This window comes from Schistocerca nitens, chromosome 2 (genome assembly GCF_023898315.1).
Source record: "Schistocerca nitens isolate TAMUIC-IGC-003100 chromosome 2, iqSchNite1.1, whole genome shotgun sequence".
Lineage (NCBI taxonomy): Eukaryota > Metazoa > Arthropoda > Insecta > Orthoptera > Acrididae > Schistocerca > Schistocerca nitens.
The window spans coordinates 997,577,985-997,593,747 of NC_064615.1; the positions used below are offsets into that span (position 1 = coordinate 997,577,985).

The window sequence follows — 15,763 nt, forward strand, 5'->3', positions numbered from 1 at the left end:
ACGCATAGGAAGTAAGCAACTTTTTAGGTCAACAGATTGAAAGATAATCGGTGGACTTAATTTAAAGTTACTTGTTTACAGTTGTGTAGTACATTGCACCATCCAAAATGCAACTACACTGTGAATGCTGTTCTCGAACAGGTGACGAGTTGGTTTATGTTCATGAGCAGTTGGAAATTGTCCTGACTACCACCAAACAATTGGCAGCTGCTGCTATGAGTGTGTTGGAAGAGCTCATGACAGTCATGTACCTCTGACACTGGTTCCAGAGGTACCTCAAGTACTAGCCTCTCCAGTGGGTCCTGTCTCCTCTGCAGAAAATACAGGCTGTCTTTACTTGTCCACTTGACTGTGGTTGGTATGTCAACTGTCGATCTAGGTGTCCTGTACAGGGTGGACAGGAATCGGGAGGACTCAAGAGTGTTGTACCGACCCCCTAACCAACACGTTTGATGTACTGTTTTTAACTGAAACTGAGCCAGTGGGGCTCACTTCACCTGTTTTGGGGTGGGAAACCTGTTTTGTTCCGTTTAGAGAGGAGGCAGCTCAAACGTGTGGGCACTGATATTACCACTTACGGAAATGGCAGCAAGGGACAGGGAAGGACACCAGGTGCACTCAGTGCATGTGCCTGGGGGGGGGGGGGGGCCTTATTCAACTTGAAGAGGCTATTCCAGTAACCATTAAGGGAACAAGGTGCAACCAGCTGCAGATTGTGGTGCACGTTGGGGTTGGAACAAATGATACCTGTTGCTTGGGCTCTAAAGTCATTCTTGTCGTTCCAGTGACGCAGAGAAGGTTGAGAAGACCAGTCTTGTGCGTGGAGTTTCAACAAAGCTCACAATTTGCAACATTGTCCCCAGAACTGATCATGGCCCTTTGGTTCTGACCCAAGTGGAAGGGCTGAACCACAGGCTAAGTAGGTTCTGTGACAAGCTAGGCTGCAACTTCGTGGACTTGAGCCATAGGGTTGTGAGCTATGGTGTTACCCTAAATGGGTCAGGTGTGCACTACACATCACAGCTTGCTACTCAAGTAGCTGATGGTGTTTGGGGAGCACACGAGGGTGGTTTTTTTTTTTAGGTGGCTCTCCATCCAATCCAGATATAGATAGCTGTAGGAAACCAAGAAGTATCAGTGTCAGATTGAAAGAAATGCTTCCCACAGGTGAGATCTCCTAATGGTAAACTGCTGAAGCATTTGCAACATGGTGCCAGAGTTTGAAGTGCTCATGAAAGGCAGTGGAGCTCTTATAATACTGGGCAGAGAAAGCTGGTTCAAACCTGAAATTGATAGCTGTGAGGTCTTTGAGGAAAATTTAAGTGTATATTGAAAGGATGGGAAATGGAAGTGGTGTATTTGTTGCAGTAGACAAGAACCTCAAATCTGTCGAGATAGAAATTGAAGCCGCATATGGGATAGTTAGGGCAAAAAACAGTAAGAGACGTAGGCATAAAAGAAAATTGGATCCTATCACCCACCAGACTCATTTCCTGTTGTAACCAAAACCTTTGCAGATAACCTCAGTGTACATGTATGTAAGTTCCCAAATCATAGTGTAATCATTGGTGGCGATATTAACAACACAATGATTAATTGGGAAGATTACAGTTTTGTTAGTAGCTGGCATAATAAGACATCATGTGAAACATTACTAAATGTCTTCTCTTAAAACTACCTAGAACAGATACTTAGGAACCCCACTCATGATGAAAATATAGTGGGTCTAATGTGGCAAATAGACCTGACCGCTTTGAGGATGTCCACATCAAATCTCAAATTAGTGACCATGATATAGTTGTGGCAAGTACAAAGGACAACTAAAATAAGCAAAAGACACATATTTTCAGTAAACTAGATACAAAAATCAGTAGTGTCATATCTCAGTGAGGAACTTGAAACTTTCAGTACAGGGCAGGAGCATGTTAAGGAACTCTGGCTCAAGTTGAAAAGAATAGTTGATGCATGCACTGGATATATATGTATCCAGTAGAAAAGTTCATAATGGGAGGGAACCTCTATGATATTCATTCACTGTAAAGAAATCTGCATAACAGATGTAAAACAAAGCATTGAACTATAGATAGAGAGACACGGAATGAAACACGTTTGGCTATCAGGAGAGCAGTGTGTGATGCGTTCGATGACTGCCGTAACAGAATATTGTCAAATGATATTTCACAAAACACGAAGAAAGTTTGGTTGTACATAAAGGTTGTTAGTGGCACCAAAGTTAGTGCTCAGTTCCTAATGATTGAGAATGGAACTGAAATTAAGGGTGCCAAAGAATAAGTTGAAATGCTTGACTTCGTTTTCAACTGTTCCTTTACAAAAGAAAACCCAGGAGAATTGTCCCAGTTTAATCCTCATACCACTGAAAAGATGAATGAAATGAATATTAGTGTCAGTGGTGTTGAGAAACAGCTGAAATTGTTAAATGTGAACGCAGATTCAGGGCCCGATGGTAATCCTGTCAAATTCCGTGCTGAATTTGTGGCTGAGTTAGCCACTCTTCTGACTGTAATCTATCGTAGATCTCTCGAACCGAAAACCTTTCCCAGTTCTTGGAAAAAAGCACAGGTCACACCTGCCTACGAGAACAGTAGTAGAAGTGCAGTTACAACATGCAAAGGAGGAACTAGATAGGTTGAGGAGGGTGAAGTTTGGTGGGGAGTGGGAACTCAGTTGGCAAGAAGGCAGCTAGGAGGAGGAGGAGGAGGAGGAGGAGGAGGTATTCAGACAGTTATACTTTGCGTATATGCAATAGATTTGACCAACTATCAGAGTTGAGTGGATAGGAGCCTCTTGCAGCTGTAGATGTAGGGAACATACAACAGACGTCAGCAGTTAGGAGGCCTAGGTTAGTACAAACACTATCATTTATATTGATTTGTAACATAGTTTTTACAATAAGGAGCGCATGTAGTGCAATAAAGATTGGCAATAATTAGAAAATGACACCACATTTGTTATTCTTTTGTTTTCTAAGGAACCAGGCATATATGAAACTGTAGATTGGAGGACATTATATTTAAGATTCTTTTGTAACGTACACGTATTACACTGGACTTGGTGAATGGCTGTTTAGTAAGACAGACCTGTACAAGCCTGTGCTACATTCTCTCATTCGTCATGATACTGTTTGTCCATTTTCTGGCACTAAGTAGCTAATTTTAGTGAACTAAAGACTACCAGTGAATAAAATGAGGGCATTCTATATTTTTTGCTGCTGCTGCTGTAAACCCTGTAGTTCCTCTGTTTGTGTTGTCAGTAAGCACACAGTATGTAATTACTACAGAGTTTATATAGGGCATAGGCCGTGGAAATATTATATGTATGGCCAGGTGGCATTCCTAATTGTTATATCGGACACTTTGAAAAATCGAGCTTTCTTACTGGTGTACCACTATTCATTGCTTGCAACCACCGTATCTGAACATTTAACTTGTACTACAAATGCCATCCAGCTGCAAGTTAGATTAACTTTCTAGCAGGTCTGCCGCCTCTATGTTAACACTCCACTGGCAACGCAGTGCTGTGCAGCAGGTATGGAACAGCCATGTTTGCCACCAACTTTCAGGGACGATGTTGTTGTTGTGGTCTTCAGTCCTGAGACTGGTTTGATGCAGCTCTCCACGCTACTCTATCCTGTGCAAGCTTCTTCATCTCCCAGTACGTACTGCAGCCTACATCCCTCTGAATCTGCTTAGTGTATTCACGTCTTGGTCTTCCTCTATGATTTTTACCCTCCACACTGCCCTCCAATACTAAATTGGTGATCCCTTAATGCCTCAGAACATGTCCTACCCACCAATCCCTTCTTCTAGTCAAGTTGTGCCACAAACGCCTCTTCTCCCCAATCCTATTCAGTACCTCCTCATTAGTTATGTGATCTACCCATCAAATCTTCAGCATTCTTCTGTAGCATCACATTTCGAAAGCTTCTATTCTCTTCTTGTCCAAACTAGTTATCGTCCATGTTTCACTTCCATACATGGCTACCCTCCATACAAATACTTTCAGAAACGACTTCCTGACACTTAAATCTATACTCAATGTTAACAAATTTCTCTTCTTCAGAAACACTTCCCTTGCCATTGCCAGTCTACATTTTATATCCTCTCTACTTCGACCATCATCAGTTATTTTGCTCCCCAAATAGCAAAACTCCTTTACTACTTTAAGTGTCTCATTTCATAATCTAATTCCCTCAGCATCACCTGACTTAATTCGACTACATTCCATTATCCTCGTTTTGCTTTTGTTGATGTTCATCTTACATCCTCCTTTCAAGACACTGTCCATTCCGTTCAACTGCTCTTCCAAGTCCTTTGCTGTCTGTGACAGAATTACAATGTCATTGGCGAACCTCAAAGTTTTTATTTCTTCTCCATGGATTTTAATACCTACTCCGAATTTTTCTTTTGTTTCCTTTACTGCTTGCTCAATATACAGATTGAATAACATCAGGGAGAGGCTACAACCCTGTCTCACTCCCTTCCCAACTACTGCTTCCCTTTCATGTCCCTCGACTCTTATAACTGCCATCTGGTTTCTGTACAAATTGTAAATAGTCTTTCACTCCCTGTATTTTACCCCTGCCGCCTACAAGGATTTAAACTGTGTGCTTTTCATCATTTTTCTACATTTTGCCAACAGTGTGTGTTTTGTTGACTGCATTTTGATCAAGGTATGTATACTTGGGAGTCTCTATTATACTTTGACTTCATAAAATGTAACTTGGCAATTTTATAGCAAGTTCCAGAAGATATGTGGAATATTGTATATTTTATATATCCATCATATGAGCTGCAGTCTCCCCCTCCCCCCCCCCCCCCTTCCTCTTGATTGTTTTCCCCTTAGATCAGATAATGGCAGTATAAGGCTGTTGAAACCGGTCATGTTTGAGCAATAAATGTGTCTACACTGTGATCATGTCAGTTCGGAGCAGATGATGATTGTTGCTTTACATGTCAATTCTGTGAATATTATTGTTGATTCAATTGTACTTCAATAAACATTTCTTCTGCTTTTTCACGGAATATCTTGTTTTTCTGTATTTCCATAAAGTTGATTTGTATACCCACTCTTATCCTACTAATGGGGTAAGACCGGGTGAAATGACTTTCTCTGTAAATGAACTCCTTATTGAGATGGTAACGAAGCTATGACTTCTCAGGAACATTACACTGTACACAATTAAATTAGGTTAGTTGCAAAGTCAAACAGAAAGGAGGAGGTTCTGCTGCTAGGTAGTCCGTACGGTGGAGGTGTGGGCCAGCAGTTGGAGGAAGTGTTGGGGAGTGAGTACCAGGCCACCAGCTTTGTGAAGCCTAGTGCAGTATTGGCTCAGGTGACTGACAGCATAGGGAAGCTATGTAGGAATTCTACAAAGGAGGATCAGGTAGTGATAGTGGGTGGAGCAGGGAACAGTCTCGATAGGGACAGGGAATATGATGTAGGTGGTGACCTGGTAAAGATAGCTACTCAAACTGGTGGCATTAATGTGCATTTCATGCAACTGTTTCAGCATTTTGATCGGCCTGGTTTTGATGCGGCTGTAAGGCATGTTAACATGAGTCTGGAGAGGGTGCTGATGGCAGAGGGAATGGGTCACATTTCAGTGGTGCCAGTTGGGTCTATCAGCAGATCAGGTTTCACTCAATAGGTATGGGAATGGGAGGCTGGAAAAAGCTTATAGGTGACAGTGTAATGGGTGGTGGTGGGATCACTCATGGAAAAATTCCTGTAGTAGTTGGTGTTAGATGTGCACCTTTATTTAGATTGAATACCTGCTTAAAGGAAGTCCCTCTAACTAAGGGCTCACCTTCAGATGATATCATGTTTCCAAGTAGAGAAGGAATTAGCTTATTTCAGCAAAATATAAAAGATATTAGAGATAAAGTTAGTGAATTGCTTACAAATGTTGACTCTGAAATTATTGGTATGTCGAAGAACCACTTAAATAATTTGACAATTCAGAGGCTTCCTTTATCAGGATACAAATTAGCTGACTGTTTTCCAAGGTGTTCCTTGTGGGGTGGGGGAGTGGCTGTGTACGTAAAAAACAGTATTCCATTTGAGTCTGTAGACCTATAACGGCACTGCACTGAACAGGTATTTGAATGTTGTGCAGGGGCAGTTGAATTTAGTGAACTAAACTTCTAATTGTTGTTGTTTATAGGTCCCCTAACTCTGACTTCAGAGCATTTCTGCTCAAGCTAGAGAGGGCTCTTGATTCACTTTGTAGGAAATACCAGAAATTAGTTTAGTTATATGTGGTGACTTCAATATAAATTTTGTATATGTTGGTAAATCACCTAAATTCATACGATTTGATACAGACAGTGTTTTTTCCAACTAGGGTGCAGGGGAACAGTAGCACAGCCATAGACATTCTTCATTACTTGATGGGCATTCTGATAGTAAAAGCATGAATGGCCTTTCAGACCATGGTGCACAAATGTTAATACTAAAAGGCTTTTGTACTCAAACAAGTGTCACATGTAATTACAAATTATGTAGGGCAATAAATCCAACTGCAGTAGAGAGTTTTTTAAACCTTGTCAAGGAATAAGAGTGGCAGTTTGTTTATAGTGCCGATAGCATAGATGATAAATATAATGCTTTCCTCTTTCCTGACGAGGCAACCGTTGGTTGCGAAAGCTAGAATTTTGTGTGTGTTTTTGTGTGTCTATCGACCTGCCAGCGCCTTCGTTTGGTAAGTCACATCATCTTTGTTTTTACATATATATATATATATATATATATATATATATATATATATATATCATTTCTTGTTAACAATATTAGCTTATTCCCAAGAACTAGCAGCTTTCACTCATTTAATACCCAGCAGAAATCCAATCTGCATTTGGATCGGACTTCGTTAACTGTTATGCAGAAAGGTGTGCAGTATACTGGTGCATCCATTTTCAATAAGCTACCACTCAAATTTAAAAATCTTGGCAGTAAGCCACGCCCTTTCAAATCAAAACTGAAGAGTTTCCTCATGTGTCACTCCTATCCTATCAAGGAGTTCCTTGAACAAGTTAAGCTGATTCTTATATTGTTGATTGCGCTTACTTAAACTTATAGATTGCATTTTTTCAGGTTCATAAACATTTTATTTAAGTGTAAAAATAATAATAATAATAAATAAATAAATAAATAAATAAATAAATAAAAATAAAGTTATCTACAAAACTACCAGCCAATATGCTTGGCATCAATTCATTGTAGAATCAAAGAACATATTCTGAGCTCAAACATTGCCAACCATCATGAATTCCGAAAACATCGATCATGTGAAACCAACTCGCACTTCCCTCACATGACATACTAAAAGCTTTGGATCAAGGCAGTGAGATAGCTGCAGTAAGCATTTCGCTCAGTACCACACCTACATTTATTGTCAAAAGTAAGATCATATTGGGTATCAAGTGAAACTTGTGACTGGATTGAGGTCTTTTTGATAGGGAGGACCCAGTATGTTATCTTGGATGGAGAGTCATCAGATCAGAAATAACTTCAAGTGTACCCAAGTTAAGTGTGTTGGGACCTTGCTGTTCATACTGTATCCTAAATGACCTTGCAGACAATATTAAGACTTTTTGCAGATGATGCAGTTGTCTATAATGATGTACTATCTGAAAGAAGCTGCATAAATATTCAGTCAGATCTTGATTCGTATCCTATGATTATAATATCAATGAGTCACTGTTCGAATTGCCGGCTCATACAAATATCTGAGTGTTAACACTTTGTAGAGGTATGAAATGGAATGATCACATAGGCTGTCAGGGGTAAAGCATGTGGTAGACATTGGTTTATTGGCAGAATACTGGGGAAATGCAATCAGTGTACAAATGAGGTTGCTTCCAAATCACTCGTGCAACTGGTACTAGAATATTGCTCAAGTGTGCAGGACCCGTACCAAATAGGATAACAGGGGGTACTGAACATATACAGAGAAGGGCAGCACGAATGGTTACAGGTTTGTTTGATCCATGGGAGAGTGTCGCAGAAATACTGAAGAGACTGAACTGGAAAACTCTTGACGATATATGTAAACTATCCCAAGAAAAATTGGTTAACCATTTCACGGTCCATGGGGGATGTGCTTCCCAGAAAATGTATTTCTTTACAGTGTTTAAGGGAAGATCTGTTACCACTTCTGTGCACTCCTGGCATCTAGTGGCAGTCAGCTGCACCAGCTGTAGTTTCTGTTTGTTGCGAAATATAGCCTTCAGGACTGTGGGAAGTATATATCCCACCAAACAATGGTGTTTTAATGGTTATTGGGAAGTACGGTTACCACCAAAGTAGTTTCTGGGAAGAGCTTGAGAAGTATACGTACCGCAAAATTAATCTGTCAGTTGTGGTCCTTGGGAAGCGTACTTACCAGCAACTGGGGATATCCCAAAACTTTTGGGAATACGTCTTACCATCCCTGTCTATGCTGTCATCTTGTGGTAGTACAATGCACCAGGTGTATGAAAACTGCTACACCAATCAGTTTCTATTTGTCGTGGGATCAGCTGTTCTCTGAACACATTGTTTCGCTTCTACAATATATATTATTGTGAGCTGTATCAGCTCATACCTTTATTGTGGGATAGTCTGGGATTGTTTTCACATTGTGGTAAGTAAACTTCAATATCAGTAACAAATATTTTTTAAAGAAAGTAGAAGAAAACATAAAATAAAAACAGAAAACACTTTTTTTAATAGGGAAATGGGAAATCCATGTACCACCATAGTTTTAATATCTCTGTGGTGCCGTGATGATATACGTACCACCATTGCTTTGGTCATAAATTGATCGCAATTCTAATAGGATAGCAGAAAAACTACCTTCCCTGAGTTGCTACAAAAATTTGCCTACAAAAGGGTTAACCTAGTTCCAAGAATTGGCCTTAAATGATCACTCCTAGGAATATACTACTATCCATATGTATTGCTCACATAGGGATCGTGAGTATAAGATTAGAATAATTACTGCATGCACAGAGGCATTCAAACAGTCCTCCTTTCCATGCTCCATATGTGAACAGGAAGAAACACTAATAACTGGTACAGTGGGACACATCCTCTGCCATGCACCTCACAGCAATTTCTAGAGTCTAGATGCAGATGTGGGTATCATACTGGAATACATAATTTAATATGTACAGATGTCAAGATTATTCCAAGTAATTGTTTTTTTTATTTCTTTAATTGTAATAAATATTGCCATGTCTCTCTCACATGCTTAACCCATTTAGTGAGAATTTTTGTTTTATGACAGGTCATTGACAAAGAATCTGACGTATGTGAGTAAATTAGAAGTACTTGGAATGAGGTATTCTCTGTACAGCTTCGAGACATGCAACAAGATTGATCTTGTAAGCCGTGTCTGGAGAATGTGTTCTGAAAAATCTCTAGGCCTCACTCTGGTTGCTGATCTCTGCCTTGAATATGGCATATTTGAACTCAAATGGTGGGATCCTCTTCTGAAATCAATGGTAAAATTTCACATGGTAAGTAATTTATTGTACTCTATATTTTATTACCAGCATTTCCTGCCTTCCCTTTGTTTCCGAAGTGAGGGTAATTGTTAAGTAGCTTGAACCATTTAATCCATTTAGATAGTTGCATTCAAGTTGCCAAAAAGGTCCTTCCCTTGCACATTGTGATGTGACGAAAGACTGAACATAGTGCCCTTGAAATAATTGCATTTAACTATTGTTCACATTTAAATGCGCGCGCGCGCACACACACACGCACACACACGCACACACACACACACACACACACACACACACACACACACACACACACACACAAATCAACAAAAATATTATTTGAAAACATGAAAACTTAGCAGTGGTATGGATATTAGTCAAAAGACAAAGGAGGCTAAAATTGAATAAAACAAAGGAGGATAATGTCTAGTGAAAGTTTAGACCCGATGGATGATGAGAACCAAGAACATAACATTGAACAGGTTTTCAGCTGTTGATTTCTGAGAGACTGATGCTATAAGATAAAATAACAGAGTGAAGCAGGCACCCAGGTATATCGGAACAATGACGATTTGAAGCTCTGTTACAAGAAAACTTAAATGCTAACAGAAAGGTGGCTGAAACTTCCCAGATTAGAGTAATTTTCTGCTCTTCAGACTAGTCATTAATACGTAAGCTGGTTATGATTTCACAGATAACATGCTTCTGCATGAGACGTCCACAATCATTGTGCAAAGGGATTAATTGCATGTGCTTTTTCAAACTTCAAGCTTTTCACAGTGCATGTGTTTTAATAAATCCAGTAATGCCATCTGGTAAATTTGTCAAAAACATCACCTGAAACCTAATCTGCTGGCTCTCAACAATATGAAACTACAGTTGGGCAAGCCTATGGAGGTGTGGACCACATTAAGAGCCAGTGCAGCAAGGTATACTTAACATAGTTGACACTAGCACTGCTGCCTACCACAGATAACAACTGCTGAGGTTTATCGATAGGATAAGTGGAGGAGTGGTGCTTACTTCACCCCTGTGACGTTCAAGTGAAAGACCAGGGTCCCACACAGCCTACAAACAAAAGGCTCTATCTACCTTCATAAGTCCATATGCCAATTTAATGTCAATACATTCCCTTATATCACTGTCATAGATAGAATGGATGCCAAAGTCTTCATTGTGATGGCCAGTATCAAGGCAGTGCTCTGCACTCGCTGATTTGCTGAGCTGTTGTTAGTATATGTAATGCTTAATTTCTTGACCCCTTTATGCAAGTATGAAATGTGTGGAATTTACAACAAAAAATCTACACCTTCTATGACATAAGTCAGATGCCATTGTACCCTCACAGCAGATACTGGTGTTAGTTTTCAACTCTATTATACCACTTCCTTTTTAAATTATCGTGATTCAAAAGTTTAATTATGGATGTAATGGCATCTGTTGAGAGGCCAGACAAACATGTGGTTCCTGAAGAGGGGCAGCAGCTTTTCAGTAGTTGCAGGGGCAACTGTCTGAATGATTGACTAATCTGGCCTTGTAACACTACCCAAAACGTCCTTGCTGGGCTGGTACTGCGAACGGCTGAAAGCAAGGGGAAACTGCAGCCGTAATTTTTCCCGAGGGCATGCAGCTTTACTTTATGGTTAAATGATGATGGCGTCCTCGTGGGTAGAATATTCCAGAGGTTAAATAGTCCCCCATTCGGATCTCCGGGCGGGGACTACTCAGGAGGACATCGTTATCAAGAGAAAGAAAACTGGCGTTCTATGGATTGGAGCATGGAATGTCAGATCCCTTAATCGGGCAGGTAGGTTAGAAAATTAAAAAGGGAAATGGATAGGTCAAAGTTAGACATAGTGGGAATTAGTGAAGTTCGGTGGCAAGAGGAACAAGTCTGTTGGTCAGGTGAATACAGGGCTATAAATACAAAATCAAATAGGGGTAATGCAGAAGTAGGTTTAATAATGAATAAAAAAATAGGAGTGCAGGTAAGCTACTACACACAGCATAGTGAACACATTATTGTGGCCAAGATAGACACAAAGCCCATGCCTACTACAGTAGTACAGGTTTATATGCCAACTAGCTCTGCAGATGATGAAGAAATTGATGAAATGTATGACGAGATAAAAGAAATTATTCAGGTAGTGAAGGGAGACGAAAATTTAATAGTCATGGGTGACTGGAATACGAGAGTAGGAAAAGGGAGAGAAGGAAACATAGTAGGTGAAAATGGATTTGGGGCTAAGAAATGAGAGGAAGCCACCTGGTAGAATTTTGCACAGAGCATAACTTAATCATAGCTAACACTTGGTTCAAGAATCATAAAAGAAGGTTGTATACCTGGAAGAATCATGGAGATACTAAAAGGTATCAGATAGATTATATAATGGTAAGACAGAGATTTAGGAACCAGGTTTTAAATTGTAAGACATTTCCAGGGGCAGATGTGGATTCTGACCACAATCTATTGGTTATGAACTGCAGATTAAAACTGAAGAAACTGCAAAAAGGTGGGAATTTAAGGAGATGGGACCTGGATAAACTGAGAGAACCAGAGGTTGTAGAGAGTTTCAGGGAGAGCATAAGGGAACAATTGACAGGAATGGGGGAAAGAAATACAGTAGAAGAAGAATGGGTAGCTTTGAGGGATGAAGTGGTGAAGGCAGCAGAGGATCAAGTAGGTAAAAAGACGAGGGCTAGTAGAAATCCTTGGGGTAACAGAAGAAATATTAAATTTAATTGATGAAAGGAGAAATTATAAAAACACAGTAAATGAAGCAGGCAAAAAGGAATGCAAACATCTCAAAAATGACATTGACAGGAAGTGCAAAATGGCTAAGCAGGGATGGCTAGAGGACAAATGTAAGGATGTAGGGGCTTATCTCACTAGGGTTAATATAGATACTGCCTACAGGAAAATTAAAGAGACCTTTGGAGAAAAGAGAACCACTTGTATGAATATCAAGAGCTCAGATGGCAACCCAGTTCTAAGCAAAGAAGGGAAAGCAGAAAGGTGGAAGGAGTATATAGAGGGTCTATACAAGGGTGAGGACAATATAATGGAAGAGGATGTAGATGAAGATGAAATGGGAGATAAGATATTGCGTGAAGAGTTTGACAGACCACTGAAAGACCATTAGATCTACTGACAGCCTTGGGAGAGCCAGTCCTGACAAAACTCTACCATCCGGTGAGCAAGATGTATGAGACAGGCGAAATACCCTCAGACTTCAAGAAGAATATAATAATTCCAGTCCCAAAGAAAGCAGGTGTTGACAGATGTGAAAATTACTGAACTATCAGTTTAATAAGTCACAGCTGCAAATTACTAACATGAATTCTTTATAGACGAATGGAAAAACTGGTAGAAGCTGACCTCAGGGAAGATCAGTTCGGATTCCGTAGAAATGTTGGAACATGTGAGGCAATACTGACCCTACGACTTATCTTAGAAAATAGATTAAGGAAAGGCAAACCTACGTTTCTAGCATTTGTAGACTTAGAGAAAGCTTTTGACAATGTTGACTGGAATACTCTCTTTCAAATTCTAAAGGGGGCAGGGGTAAAATACAGGGAGCAAAAGGCTATTTACAATTTGTACAGAAACCAGATGGCAGTTAAGAGTCGAGGGGCATGAAAGGGAAGCAGCGGTTGGGAAGGGAGTGAGACAGGGTGGTAGCCTCTCCCCGATGTTATTCAATCTGTATATTGAGCAAGCAGTAAAGGAAACAAAAGAAAAATTCAGAGTAGGTATTAAAATCCATGGAGAAGAAATAAAAACTTTGAGGTTCGCCGATTACATTGTAATGCTGTCAGAGACAGCAAAGGACTTGGAAGAGCAGTTGAACGGAATGGACAGTGTCTTGAAAGGAGCATATAAGATGAACATCAACTAAAGCAAAAACGAGGATAATGGAATGTAGTCGAATTAAGTCGGGTGATGCTGAGGGAATTAGATTAGGAGACACTTAAAGTAGTAAAGGAGTTTTGCCATTTGGGGAATAAAATAACGGATGATGGTGGAAGTAGAGAGGATATAAAATGTAGACTGGCAATGGGAAGGAAAGCGTTTCTGAATAAGAGAAATGTGTTAACATCGAGTATAGATTTAAGTGTCAGGAAGTCGTTTTTGAGAGTATTTGTATGGAGTGTAGCCATGTATGGAAGTGAAACATGGACGATAAATAGTTTAGACAAGAACTGAATAGAAGCTTTCGAAATGTGGTGCTACAGAAGAATGCTGAAAATTAGATGGGTAGATCACATGACTAATGAGGAGGTATTGAATAGAATTGGGGAGAAGAGGAGTTTGTGGCACAACTTGACAAGAAGAAGGGATCGGTTGGTAGGACATGTTCTGAGACATCAAGGGCTCACAAATTTAGCATTGGAGGGCGGTGTGGAGGGTAAAAATCATAGAGGGAGACCAAGAGATGAATACACTAAGCAGATTCCGAAGGATGTAGGTTGCAGTAAGTACTGGGAGATGAAGAAGCTTGCACAGGATAGAGTAGCATGTAGAGCTGCATCAAACCAGTCTCGGGACTGTAGACCACAACAACAACAACAACAGTGGTAAGAGGGATATCCCACTTCTATTATATCCAACCACAACGCAGAATGTTTGTGATGTAGTACCTTTCCCTAGTGAAAATATTGCATTTCAAATTGTTTTGACCAGGAGGAAATAGTGTAATTTAAATTTATTTACATGCTGTATGCATTACAGATGCTAGAACTTGAAGAATATCTGCCACAACTTACGGAACACAGTCACATCATGGGCTGCTCTGGGCTAATACAAGCATGGAATTACATCATAATTCAACCTTTCATAAAAGGTAGGTGGAGTACATACCCTGCCCACATTTCAAAAGCAGAACATGTACAGTATAAATGTTTTTACTTTTCAGCTGAGTTTCCATTAACAAATGAACAGAAGTTGTCTTGCTTTGAGAGCCTTGTGAAGTTGCAGACTTGCCCTGTCATTAACTACATGAAATTTGAAGAAATATTTGACCACTGTCTACGTACAAAAATCCTGCATATGGCAGCAGCAATTCTACCATTGCTGAGAAGTGACCAACATCGTTATGTACAGGTAATCTTGAAAGTGCAATATGAAGCTATTTTATTTTTGTTAGTATCCAATATATTTATTGCAAGACAACATGATTAATGATTAACAAATGGATCTTGTGGACTGTTGTCCACAACTCAAATCACACTACCACATAACCACTCGTTTCTGAGAAAGCTTTGAGAAGGTGGCACGTAAATTTCTGATCATCTCATAGTATCATAGTATAACTTACTGGCTACAGAATGCAGTTTCCAATAGTAGATTTGGCTGATAGGAACGAGAATCTGTATGATATTGTTCTGAGGGCCCTACCCAAAAACTGCCTTGAGCAATTCATTCATTCATTTCCATGTCCGGTCAGCATTTCCAGAAGGTAGCAACTCTGATGGCCTTGTTGTTTCCCTCAGTCAAGTCCTGTGTTGTGCAAGGTTGTTCAAGTTGAGGACAAATTAGCAGGTGGTCCGGGTCTTGTGTTGTTCCACAGTCGCAGGATGTATCTCCATCAGCTGGAAGAATGCCCCATTTTCGCATGTTGGTCTTGCAAAGAGGAACACCCACCTAAAGACGATTGAGCAATCTCCAAATAGGGTAGGGCAAATCATTTCCTGGAGCTAGCTCTTCCTTTACAGGGATATTAGGAGGTAGCTTGCTCTTCCACATGGTGATATTGTCAGACTCTGGTGTTCCCTCTAGGGGTTGAGTCCTGGCGATGAAGCTCTTTCTCGACTTCAGTTGACGGACTACATACTGATGATCATGCAGTGGATGTCAGGGATCATAAGTTTTCTTAGCCCTCTCTACATCAGCAGCAGCTCTTCTAATAATGGGTGGAGCTATTCCAATGATCATGTAGATTTTATTGACTCGAGTTGGCTTCATACATCCCGACAAGATTCGGATGGTCTCATTGATTGCAGTATCAACCTGTATGGTGTGAGTGGATGCACTCCACCCAGGTGAAACATACTCTGCAGTGGACACACACAAAGCAAGAGCCGAAATTCCCAGGATGGGAGGACTTGCTCCCCAGGCAGTGGATGTGAGGTTCCTCAAGAATACTGATGTTATTCTGTGAACTAACTTTCAGCCTGGTGTTATGCCTTGAGCAATGAGAGAACTGATTCATTAGGGTGATTTCTTTGGTCTTCCAGTTACAAACAGGACAAGGAAT

The 15,763-nt window shown here is 40.2% G+C and overlaps 1 protein-coding gene across 1 annotated transcript in view; it reads left to right on the plus strand.

Annotated features, from left to right (window-relative positions):
• LOC126235494 (uncharacterized) overlaps positions 1-15,763 on the plus strand; it is a 284,326-nt gene that overhangs the window by 263,905 nt on the left and 4,658 nt on the right. The window contains exons 23-25 of the mRNA XM_049944213.1: positions 9,290-9,521; positions 14,239-14,350; positions 14,423-14,610. Of these exons, the coding sequence (XP_049800170.1) occupies positions 9,290-9,521; positions 14,239-14,350; positions 14,423-14,610 (532 nt within the window). The remainder of the gene's footprint in view (positions 1-9,289; positions 9,522-14,238; positions 14,351-14,422; positions 14,611-15,763) is intronic.